Genomic DNA, 13,001 nt, shown 5'->3' with positions numbered 1-13,001 from the left:
CGCTATCAGAGTTTGTGGCTGAAATCAGCGGAACGTGCCCAGTTGCCACAACCTCTGCCAGTTTCTGTAAAGAACGCAATGCACGACGGAAAATGGTGTGAGAAAGACGATTACGTATGGCTTCGATATGATATGGAGAAGCTAGTTCCCAAAGTGGCGGGAGTATCAGTTGCTACCCTTAGTTGGTTTTGGATTTGCTTATACCATCTGACACCTGTGTGCTGCTGAAAGACATCCTTAGATTCATTTACCACTTTGGTATGCCATTTAAGGTGTCTCATCTCTTCTTTTCCGGTCTGCTTGCTTTCACCTTTCCTTTTTCCATCTTCATTTATATGTTTTCTGTGTTTTTCTCTTTTCGCCTTTCCCTTTTCCAGCCAGAAGTGCGGGTATCACTGAACCGTCATCCGCCTAATGACTTTTCGCAGAGACTTACCTTGTTTTTGTTTCTTTTCACAGAGGTGCTTTCTCAATTGTGCGGCGATGTGTGCAGAAATCCACTGGCCTGGAGTTCGCTGCCAAAATCATCAACACCAAGAAGTTGACGGCACGAGGTGAGTCTGTCGGCCTAATGAGCCTGCCCAAAGCGACGTCCCTGCACCTCTATCTAGCTTTCAATATTGCAATTCGTATCCGTATTTAACTGTTGAGATAGAATGCAGTTTAAACATTTGAAGCTTTTCCTCTGCAATAATCGTTTTTATTTTGGTTTGCAACCTTTCGGAATCTGGGCTTCGCTCCCTCTCAGGTTAATACAGTGGTGTAGTATATTGCGAGAGATCCAGTCCTGCCGCGAGTGGCGTGCTGCGCTCTCTCACGTTTTTGTGCCAGGCTTTCTGGCAGGTTCGGCATTTGATATTCTGCTACGAATATCACTTTGCGTTGCTAAGCCACATATAACTTACGTATCTATTTCACGTTTAGCTTCTAGGGCTTCGGAACGCCTTCGCAGCTCTATAAATATAGTTTGAGATGGAGGCCGAATAGCTTTGGGACAAAGGTGTATAAATAGTTGGGAGCGAAGGCGGACAATCTTCTGAGCTTCTTAAGTCTGGGGGTTGTATTTACGAAACTTTTCAGGCATTCGAAGTCGTGTGCTGGGAGATGGAAAAGCCGGTGTGCTGCTTAGTTCAAGTTAGGATTAGTTCCAGCATTAACTATGCTGTTCGATTCAGGAAATGCAATTTCTTTTATCAGTCCTGCTACTCCAAATCCTGTTTTATAATCTAATCACTAGCAATTGAATCACTGCAACCTTTGTATTGCTTCAAGTTGGTATAAGCATTCATGCAATACTTCACCGCAGGGCGCAGTTTTGAGTTTCTACTCTGCACCCTTGTTTGCTTCTCAGTTTTAAATATCCTTTATGATGGGCTAGGACGTCTCCTTAGCAGCGGATGTACGTGAATTGCGGCGTGCTTCACGAACTTGTCACACGATTTTTTAAGTCACGGGACGTATCGATGCTGACTGCACGCGTTGTTTGTGTTTTCAGACTTTCAAAAGTTGGAGCGCGAGGGCAGGATATGCCGGAAGCTCCAACACCCCAATATTGGTGAGTACGCGCGGCCGTAACGAACTGACTGATACAGCGTACCAACAGAACGGTGCTACTTACATAAGATAGGATACATTTCATAAGATAAAAGCACGGACCAATAAACTGCATCACATGAGAAAAACTGATATTTTACGTGATACCCAATCGCTCCCCGTTCCTTATTCCTGGGTGTTTTGCCTTTAGTGATCCCGATTTGTCATTCCAGTGGAGGTATTCGTATCACTCGATGGGCATCACTCGATGGGCGCTTGATGACGAGCTGTAACTTTTACGTAGAAGAGCTAACTTCGTGAATCTTTAACCACGGACATAGGAACTAGAAACCTGAGCTCTCCTGAACACAGTTATTGATGCTTACGTTGCCAATAAGCTGCTGGCACGTTTTCATTTGCTCAGGGATGATCAGCTTGTCTTCAGCTGCTAGAATAGCTACGGTTTTCTCCTTAACTGCATTTGTTTATACTCATCTACCTCGGTAAACTGTATCCGGATCCACGCTCAGCACTGAAAACCAATTAAGCGGCCGCGACGAGGCTTTAACTCGGCTCTAGCTGTAAACAAACTGCCCTCCCCGGTCTTTTGGCGCATTACGCGGTCTTTGCTGACACCTTTATGAAACCACCACGGCGTGACTTAGCGCCGGCTTCACGGCTGGATCGTAACAACGTCCTGTGTCGGGGCCATTTTGATGTAAATGCTGCCGTTTGTCCCGTGGTGCCGCTTTTGTTTGGGCAAACGGTGTGTCCAACCGATTATATCAGCAGCGAGACCAGAGTGGGAGCCCTGACATCTGTAAAAGAGCAAAAATGTCCAACAAAATTCTGCTCTTTCATGAAGGCATATTTTTTGCTCGATTTCGTCCTAGCCCATGCTCGTCGGCCTGCAAACGGCGGCATTTTCGGCACATGTAGCCGACTTCACTGGGACTTCACTGGGCTACCGCGCTGACCGTTGTCCTCTGAACGACCAGCTTTTGTCGCGGGCGACAGCCGACGACAGTTGCCAGGATCAGATGACGGCGGCAGACACGACGCTACAAATTCCTCCTCCAAATTCCTCCTCCAAATTCCTCCTCCAAAGTTCGTACTCATCCTCCCGAAGGCGGTGTCTTGTTAGTCTTGTGACGCTGAAGCCTCTTGCACCAAAATATCTAGCTTGGTAGAATTGGAAAACCATTTTTTATTTTACGCTCCACTACCCTATACTGGTAACTTCTCTTGCACCAGCTTCTAACGTCGAACTATAGCTGCTAGGTAGAACTTGTTGCTAAATTATCATGACTGTTTTTTGAGTGAGCTCATGACGCAAGAGAATATAATGAAATTGCAATTTATCTAGGCAGGTGTGTTGGTGCACGATGCCTCTGGTTCCCACCCTGCCTAAGTTTCTACTCTCCACTAGAGGTGTCCTTTTTTGGGATCCAGGTACTCCGCCCCGCAACCCTTCACCAGATACCCACAACTACCCGCATGGGAAACTTCAGTGGTAGCAGCCCGCAAAAACCCGCATAGCAGCCAAAAAGCTTTTCCATTTTCTAGCCATGTTTTTCCAGGACATCTTACTGCATATGTGAGTATGCTAGACCATGCTCTAGCATATTCATTTCCCATTTTAAAGGGGAAACTTTGTATTGTTTTAGTTAAGAAGTTTGTGATGTTTTTGCTAACCGCATAAAACCCACACCAAGGTATTTCCTGGTGATGCAACCCGCTTAAACCCGTGCGGTTTTTTCTACCATTGCGAGTTGGCGGGTCGAAAAAGAGTACCTCTACTCTCCACCTCGCCCGTCTGAGGCGGTTCGTCTGGCTTCTGGTGGGTCTGGCCGGGACAGGTATCCTCAGAGCTGACCTCAGCTGGCAACCTTGCCAAGTTTCTGCACCCGGAATGCCCCGGAGCAATGACAAGTATCCACGCTGTCAGCTGTCGTCCGGAGGAGGAGGAGGAGGGGGGGGGGGGGGGGGGTCCGGCGGTGTCCTCAATGTTGAACTTTTTGCGATGAAGTCCAGCTATTTTGGAGAATATTTCTTGGGTATTGAATTGATAGCATTTTGCATCTCAGTATTAAAAGCAGGGAATAGTGCTGTGCTGTGACATGAACCTTTGCGACTGATTTCCGCAACGAATCTTCTATCTCAATTCTATTTCATAACAGTGGAAAACAGTAGCGGCGGAACACCTTCAAGTAAGGGGGGGGGGGGGGGGACACTGCCGACTTTTGGTCCCATTCTTTCCATGCAACGCCCATAGGTCTAATGTTAAAATGCCAAAATCAAAGGGGGCACGGTGCCCCGGTGCCCTCCCCGTTCCGCCGCCTATGGTGGAAAAGTTAGAAATCACATCCGTCTAGTTCCCAGACCTCATTGGAAGCTGAACGTAGGGCAAAGGGGTTGTTCAAAAGTATCCCTTTGGCATTCTGCGACTGAAGTCACCCCGCCCCGGTGACTGTCCGTGTCACATAAGGGGGATTATTGAACAGGAGCAGTTCTGGTGAAACATCTGTGTTTGATGTGTCTGAAGGATCGACGACAGCTGTCAAACTTGGCTGGCGGAGTTTCAGGGACTTTTGAATGGAATCCTTTTCCCGTTGAATAGTGTCTCGCGTGTCGACGACAGTGTCTACCAGGTCGTTTTCCGCTGCGTTTTCTGTGTTGCATCCATAACCACAGTTGTGCTATAAATGTTTCAAAGTTACAGCTATGGCTACAGGCTGCTCGTCGCAGATAAAAAATCTTCTTTGATTTGCTATTATTAAAACTAGGATCTCTTAGAATGTCGAGCACAGATGTTCTAATGATGTTATGCGGAACTACTGTTCTAATAGGAAACAAAAGGATAATTATAATGTCATCTCTTGCTTCCATCAGCTAGATGTATTCTGCTGGGTATGTCCCCTTCGACAATAGGTCGTTTGTGCGCCAAAGCACGGATTTGTCCCTTCTTAGAGGCAGACAACTAGCTTCATCCGACCTTTATTGGACCGTCTTCTCCTCATTATTATTATCCACGCTCCACGTGTGGGATCGTGTCACAGCGGTGGTGTCTCCTCCCTCCCGCCCGCCGATAATCGCATCGGAAAACAATAACAACCCGTCGGACCGGAAATGATGGGGTTCCGCCGGAAGTGACCGGTATTTCCGCCGGAAGTGATCGGTGTATCAAGAGGCAATGCGTCGACACGCGGCCCTGCAGACCGGCACAGGAATGCGAAAATGTGCGCGAAAATGTGTAGGAAAATCTTCTTTTATTTTGTCTTTCTGTTTGCCTATTTATTTCGCAGATCAAAAGTCATTGAATCATTTTGTAGCGACATACTAAGCTCGTTCTCAGAATGATTAAAAAAATTTGTTAAGTTTTTCATGCTATTCTGACAGTGTATCATGGATCACAAACCAATCGTATTACTCTGACTGAAAGGGCGTTTCCATGGTTTCTCTTAGGGTACGCGCTTCCTGACACTAATATATACCCTGAATACATACCGCTGCCTAATCTACATATTACCCTCTATAGAATAACGATTCCAGGGAGAGAGGAGCGGACGACGAAGGAAGTAATGTTCCGATAACACTGATGGCAATGTCCGCCAATATCGCTGATAGGTGCGGCATGGGGTCCGCCGTCTATACCAAGACTGACAAGCGAGTCAGGAAGCTACACTGTGATGGTTAGTGGGATGTTGAGAAAATCATTAACTGATGGTTGGTTAGGTCGATCCCTTTTGTGGTAAAACTGGACGGGATGCACTGTCACTCTTATCCTTATGGTTTATTTGCTGAGCTGGTATAACAGCGGTTTTGACTAGCTTTAGCCAGTTGAACCAGTTTTGGTTCAGCTTTGAACGTTTTGATGCGTTGAGAACTTTTAAACTTCTGCTACATGGCTACTGTTTTAATTTAACTCCACCCCGTAATCAAATTCTTGGCTAGTTCTGTATGCGAATGTGCCGTGATTTAGGCGGCCACGGAATCCAAGTCAATGAATAGTTGGCGCTTCACGACTCGCTACGGAATTTAAATGGGTGATAATGCCGGAAACAATCTGACCAGGGAGTGGTTCAGTCTTGTAGTGGACTTTGAAGAGGTGTCTGTATGCCATAGCTATATCAATGCTGGCGATTTATGGTGTGAAAGTCGTGGTTTAGTAGTAGGGATAAGCTAAGGTTACTGATATACGCAATGCACCTGTAGAAAAATGGCTGGCACCTGTAGCACTGCTGTGGTAAAAACAGGCTTGGCTTATTTGTAGGTACTTATAAGGAACTCATTAGGTTCATTAGGTTATTCATTAGGTACTCGATTGGCTGTCTATAAAGGTTAGTCGGCTTCTCTCATTGATCGAACCTCGACCCTGTCTTGTCCTCAAACTTCTTTTTGGTGTCACTTGTACAGCCGTACACCCTGACTTGCAATATGCGCGGCCATTATGATGCAGAGGCTGTCGCAGAGGGAAGCGTGTTTTTGTTATTTCAATTTTGGGACGGCACTTTGCTTAGAGCTGGCGGCTTACACTACGGGGCGGCCACAAACACTGTGCTGTTTACCTTCGGTAGGAGTGGCTAAGATGGCCACATGTTGTTCAATATTGTAAGACATGTTTATAAAGTCTGATGGCCAAGAGTTGCGAACGAAAATTATAATTCAAATCTAAATCTTTTTGTATTTCAGACGTTTCGACAACACTGTGCCATCGTCAGTAATTGATATAAAATATTTCCTAAAGTCACAAATTATTTTTAAAATGTGATTTGTGACTTTAGGAAATATTTTATATCAATTACTGACGATGGCACAGTGTTGTCGAAACGTCTGAAATACAAAAAGATTTAGATTTTAATTATAATTTTCGTTCGCAACTCTTGGCCATCAGACTTTATAAAGATGGCCACATGGCTGGCTTTCCGAAGTGGGAGACAGCAGGCGTATCCTGTAGAGCTGCCAGTTTTGGATAGGAAGAGGACCGCTTACACAGAGTTCACGGGCTCGTGGGGTGAATGATTGTGCGCTCGTCGTGGTACAGGTTGACTTACTTGGACGCTAAATTATGATGGATTGTCTCATTTGATTCCTTCGCTCATGTGATAAAACTGCTTTAGCACTACATTGTTTACTCCCCTTATTGATAAATCTTGCATTTTCTGGCCATCGTTTTGCAAATTGAGCCGTATTTTGAAGTTCGAACCATACTTGGTCTCCAATTTTGCATTCCCATTTTTCTCCGCGAAAAAGTAGTTCCGCTCCGAGTCCCACCTAAATACATCACTACTCACGAATTGAACCGTCCTCAAACCGCAGCAAACAGCCATTCAACCAGCCAACTTTCCCGTGTCCGCTCGGAAAACAGCTGATTGGATGGATTTACGCCATCAGCGCGTCGCAAAGTCCAGTCTTTTTCGAACATTGCAATACGGTTCGCTTGGGCGGTTTCGCTTTATTTTGTTTGCCGGGAATAGTTACTGGGTCGAGTGACAGGGAGCTCAGGATTGTCAAAGTTGTGACGATCTGCATAGAATTTCGATTGAATAAGCTTAAGTGATAATGAAAATGGTACAGTACCTACTTATTTTCTTTTCTTTTTGTATTTGATTGCTGACATGCTCATGTTTGTATTATGATAGCTCACTGAATAGTCAAAATGGGTGTAATAAAACAATTTCGTTAAAAAAAGTTTTGCTGTGCCCTGCAACGATCCGTTAAACCTAAAACAGGTTGTTGTTTGATGTCAGTATTCGCGACTTTTTTAATTCACTCTACTTCCTCTGTTTCCTCCTCTCGCCACGCATTGGCTTGTTTTGCTTACCAGACTAGTTCTTTTTTCCATACATGCGTCCCATTATTCTGACTTCTTTTACTCCCATAATAAAGCGACGCTATGTCGCCGTCGCCTCTGTCGCGTCGCCTGCTACGCTTGCATGACGTGCTCGACGGCTTTTACCGTCCCGCCGGGGAGGCTGCCAGTCACTCCCGGCGACGCTAATGTCAAAATAAAGCCGCGCTGTCGAGGCCGAGAATAAAACGACGCACTAATGCCGCAGAGGGATGAATTGGTGCCGGGACGCATACTTCAATGGAGACTTAATGAGAGAGGAGGGCTTAGAGACTGAATGTAAGATGAATGGTGGATAGTTTATAGAGGGGAAATGACTAGGTATCACTTCATCTAGTTGAAAAATGACCACTTTTAGGATTGTTGATCAGACAACTGTGCTTGTTTGCGACTCCACAATATGGTGATATACAGGGTGTCCGGATAGTTCTGGCGCTTTTCAACATTTTCTAAAACAAATGCCATTGGTTCATAGATACTAATCAATGGATCAAAACAATGACCAGGGACACCAAGCCACATGCTTCCGCTACGTGCTCATTCAATGTAACCACCGTCGGCGCCGACGACGGCCTCGACGTAGGGGAGGAAGCGTCTGCGGGTTTTGACGATGCGGGGCATTTCCAGGTCCTCCCATGCTGTCATGATGCGAGTCTTCAGCGACTCCAGGTTGGGGTGAGAAATGGCCTAGATCCTGTTCTACAAAACGCGTAGCACGCCTTAGTCGAGCGGGTCAGGTTAGGAGAATAAGGCGGCCTAATGTCATTTCGCCACGGTGATCTGGCCCGGCAAGCTCCTCTGTCAGTTTAGCTTGAATGGCGGCGGCGTTGTTGGAGGGTGCTCTGTGCTGTTGAAATGCGAAGTGACCCTTAGGGCATGTCGTCTTGACCCTCGGGTTGATGTGGCTGTCCAGGAACCCCTCGTGGGCCAGCCTGTTATTCATTTATTCGACATTGACGAAGATGATGGGACATTTTTGTCCATCAGACCCCCGCACTTTCTTCGATTGCCGCGCTGAAATGCTGCTCCGTTCCCATATCGCGTTCGAAACGGTCTGAGGATATTTTTTAAGGAATTCCCGAGTCGAAATAAACCTTTACCTGCTAAACCATTCATCGAAAAACGCCGCATCGCGCTGCAACTCGCGCCTCGTTCAAGTCGCACCCGGCCGCCGCGCGCAGGCATTCAGCGACAAGGCGCATCTTCGCCCATCTACCCATCACTGAAAACGATTTCAAGGTCATATTTACACGACCCCTGGCTGAGCAATCAACGAGGGGTCATGTCTGTGATGATTGGCTGAATGTCCAATAATCACAGCGCGCGTTACACGGCGTCCAAAAGAAGCGCCAGGACTTTCCGGACACCCTGTATAATACTGAACGAGGCCGGTGTAAATAAATTTTCAAGACCGAGGTTCTTACTGGATTTTTGAACGAGGCCGAAGGCCGAGTTCAAAAATCAGTAAGGACTGAGGTCTTGAAAATTTATCACCGGCCGAGTTTGGTATGTATTTTACTGTATGCCAACGATAAATTTATTTTCTGGACCGAAGCTCTTAGCCGACTTAGGAACGAGACCATCCCAAAATGTTGGCTTTAGTGCATTCTGGTAATGCATTTTTGACCGTGGTCAATTTGCTTACACCAGTTATTACCACACCCCTCTGGCTAATGTATTTGAATAGGCCAGGCATACAGTAATGCTGAGAATTCCATTAGGTATATGTGAAATGGGATGTCTCATTTTAAAAAGAATATGGCAGGCGGATACGTTCTTATGCTTACTATACGTATGCATACTCGTATGCACATTTTTTCTTTTGAATGTTGTTTTCCTTGCCAGGGTCGTAGTACCGCACGCCACGGCTTCCCGCCCGCCCTAGTTTAAATCTTCGCCGACAGATGGCGGGGTATGTAGCGCCTGCATCTATACTGTACCGTCGTGCCTGCGCGCTGCGCGGCGCAGCCTATCTGCCGGTCTACGCGACGCGGCGGGACAGTGCTGTCTGGGTGGCGTTTATGGCTCTTTTCCGTATTTAACTTTTGCTGTTTTTTTTCCCTGGATATTCTCAAACTTTTACCTTTCCATCCATGGGCGCAAAATGACCTTTGCAGTCGACGCGCCCTAAAGCCCCAATAAACAAACAAACAAAAACCTTTCCATCTGCTGTCCTTGCTTCTTTTGCATGTCAACAACTGCGAGATAGGTTTATTCTGCACACACACACATTCTACCAAACATACTCAGGATACAGCCGGCCCATATACCTATTACCCATTCCGTCGCCGTAACTGTTGTTTGTCGGCATATGTGGCCTTTGGACGAACCTTATTACCAGGCTCTTACTTACCGCTGCCTTTGTCGGCTCCATAAAATAAGGCCGAGCTGCTACACTGGCGCTGCGTTTAGGGCGGCAGCCGAGGCGGCGCGGTAACTTGGACGGGGTGTGACACTTGCAGCGGTGCTGTTGTGACGCTGGAGCAACTGGTGTGCCAAAACTGCGGTGTTCTAAATTTAGAATGGTTAGAAAATAAATTTTACAATGGTTATTAGTTTTACGGAGTTTTATATGTGTTTTTAAATATCCTCATCATGAATCGTCGATTAACCGTCGTATCAAATCAAACTCTGAACGATTTGATAGATTCTATGAAATGGAATCTGTCTTCAAACGACCGAATATATTCTACGATACGATTGCCGGTGAGGATATGTTAATACATTCGAGAACTCCCTCGAACTGACGAACTTTGTGAAGAAAGTCCATTTTCAGCCATTTGAACTGGTTTGCTAAGGAGGCAGATCGATGATTATCTGGTGGATTTTAGGTATGTGATGATAAAGGTGACGGTTGTAGTGTCCGTGACATAAATGTTTGTGAACATGTTTGTGACTTTAACAGTGACGTGGTTGGTGAAGTAACACTGTAGGTAGATGCCAGCGACGGTGACACTGGCCACAATGTTGCGTCTACCTCAATATTCAGTATCCCTACTCCGTACTGACTGGCCCCGGATAGTCATTAGGTTGCCCTCAGTTTTTACTATCCATAGTCCATACTGACAACACACTGCCCCCCGGCCGCCCGTGCCGCTACTGCCACTCTGACCTTGAGCGGTGTATTGGCACGCCGCGACACGAAATAATGGCGCGACAGCCACATCACACGCCGATCCGTCACCGTATTGGCGCCAACGGTCAGCCGCTGGTGGCAGGTTGTGACGGTGGGGGGGGGGGGGGGGGTGGGGGGGGGGGGGAGGGAAGGAGGTGGAGTGGTGATGGCAGCTGTGGGGATGAGAGCGCGAGTGCTTGTTTGGACAGTCAAGGATGCTCGCTGAATTTTCAACTCATTTTTGTGCCCGTTATCACACATATGCACTTGCATTCTTACCGACGTTTTGTCTTTTTATATTATACTGTCATTATGGTGCGTGCTTCTCAAAGTGGAGCTGGATTTCTCCTCTCATATGACTTCATGTACATTTCAATTCACCTATATGTCCCAGACGAACGGCATGATCCTATTCGGTGACTTCATTCTATTGAGCAGCGCATTTTCTGCGTGTTAGGAGGCCACCAATCGCCTGTGACTCTACCATCCAGCTATTATCCTGTCGCGAAATTGCCGTTTCGGGCGTTGTCCTCGGCTGGTAGTGGTTGTGTCGGGGGATATACGAACGATATATGACGATCTATGGCCATTGTTAATGTCTGCATCTCCATAACAGAGGCTGCCTGGGCCTGATTTCGCGTGATTTGTGTGGTTGTCGATGGCTGACGTTGACAGAGGCTTGCCGCGAAATATTGTGGGCGGATGCCGCGTTTTAAACTTGACTGGTTTCTTTGAGTTCGATTGAATCCAGCAGCACTATATTGGCAGTAAAAAGAGTGATACCCTCTTGGTTGCATTAATAACCAAACGCCACGCCCATAAGGCAGCGAGAGTCAATTATATTTATTTAGCATGATCGGTTTTATTATATGACTTACTGCTCCGAACAAAATTAGTTTTATTTCACGGAGCCGTTTGCTTTCACCGTGCTCCTTCTAATCATCGAATGCATTTGTATGCATTTGTCTGTTTGTTGAATCGAGAAGCCCAAACGTCATCATTTACACCGTATATAGTGCGATCGATGTATGTGTGTGCGTGTCTATTTGCCCTGCGCCCTCCGCATGAGCCCCGCTCGGTGCTTTGTATACCCGGGAATATCGACTGATGTCTGTTGCTCGCTCCATGTGGGGACGACACGGAACTGTAGAATAGCAACCCACTCAGCCTCACTGGACAAATCATGATGAAGTGGGGCTGGATTGATCTCAGCCCTTCCCCCCACGGCACACCCTAGTCAGCTCTCTCTCTCTCTCTCTCTCTCTCTCTCTCTCTCTCTCTCTCTCTCTCTCTCTCTCTCTCCCTCTCTCTCTCTCTCTCTCTCCTCTCTCGGAACCCTCCATGTGTAGTGGTGCTCTGAGTGGTAGGACGGAGGTCGATCGGTAGACGGGGATCAATACTCGGTCAGGGGTGAGGTGCCAGCGAGGGGAGAATTGGGGACTGGGCGGCGATGGATGGGGAGGAGAGGGGGCGTAGAAGGAAGGATAGTGAGTGGGTGAACTCAGGGGATGTAGGGTTGAGGAACTACAAAATAGGGTGTCGAAATAGAGCTCAGGGTAGAATGGAGGGTAGGGCTTGCGAGTGCTCCTTATGTACGAAGCAAAAACTTGCAACAGTCGCTACATATCACTGTTACGTTTTCATGAATGAAGAAGGACGAATTTATTTAGTGTGCTATAACTTGTGTCACCGACGAAAGTGTTCGGACCAACCCGCGCCACCGCTGTGCCGCCGTGATAGCCGGCCGGCCACCGCGGCGCCGCCGCCGCTCGTTGCAGCCGTCCCGCCGCCGCACCGCCGTCACCCTGTCCAGACTCAGGATGAGTTATGAAGCATTGTGCAGGGCGGGGCTGCGAGCAGACGCGGCCGGTGGTCGGTACGCGTGCCGCCGACGCTGCCGAGCCGCAGCAGCGCCGCGGCCGCCACCGAGACCGAGATATAAATTAAAGACATGTCGTTTTAAGGCACGTAGGCCGCCAAGCTGGCGCCTTCAGCCACCTCTCCGCTGCAGTGCAAGTTCGCACTCGTTTTGCACACGTCTTAAGCATTGCGTATAAAATGTGAGTCACGTACGACCCCGGCAGAGTCTCACTTCGACCGTCGCGCTGTGCGCACGGACTGATCTGCCCCGCTCGACGCCTCGCCCGGCTGAGCGGGGACAGAGTACAGAAGCACGCGCGCAGACCGACTCTCCTGCGCGCAGCCGCGCCCGGCGGGGCAGTGTCAGTGCTTCAGATTGTACAGCGAAAGTGAATTGTGCTCCGTGTCTGCGTGTTTCATCTACCGGTTTTCTTCACAACTGCTTCCGCTTCTTGCTTCGCGTATACTTCAATAAATCCTCTACGGGAAATCTTCACGTCTATCTACAACTGTAAATCGCCGAATATCAAAAACCCAGGAGCTCACATAGCAGGCGGGCGGGCTACGAATGTCGCACAAACTCACCGAATAAAATACAGTCCACATCCAACCAGAAAAGAACTCCGAACGACAGTTTGTCGG

The 13,001-nt window shown here is 47.6% G+C and overlaps 1 protein-coding gene across 1 annotated transcript in view; it reads left to right on the top strand.

Annotated features, from left to right (window-relative positions):
- LOC122371662 (calcium/calmodulin-dependent protein kinase type II alpha chain-like) overlaps positions 1–13,001 on the top strand; it is a gene marked incomplete at its 3' end in the record, with an annotated part of 66,990 nt that overhangs the window by 17,011 nt on the left and 36,978 nt on the right. Inside the window, exons 3-4 of the mRNA XM_043348124.1 lie at positions 460–554; positions 1,496–1,555. Coding sequence (XP_043204059.1) covers positions 460–554; positions 1,496–1,555 — 155 coding nt within the window. The remainder of the gene's footprint in view (positions 1–459; positions 555–1,495; positions 1,556–13,001) is intronic.

Source organism: Amphibalanus amphitrite, unplaced genomic scaffold (assembly GCF_019059575.1).
Source record: "Amphibalanus amphitrite isolate SeventyFive unplaced genomic scaffold, NRLGWU_Aamphi_draft 001268F_arrow, whole genome shotgun sequence".
NCBI lineage: Eukaryota > Metazoa > Arthropoda > Thecostraca > Balanomorpha > Balanidae > Amphibalanus > Amphibalanus amphitrite.
The sequence above is the reverse complement of the archived record's forward strand: the minus strand, read 5'-3'. Positions and strand labels throughout refer to the sequence as shown.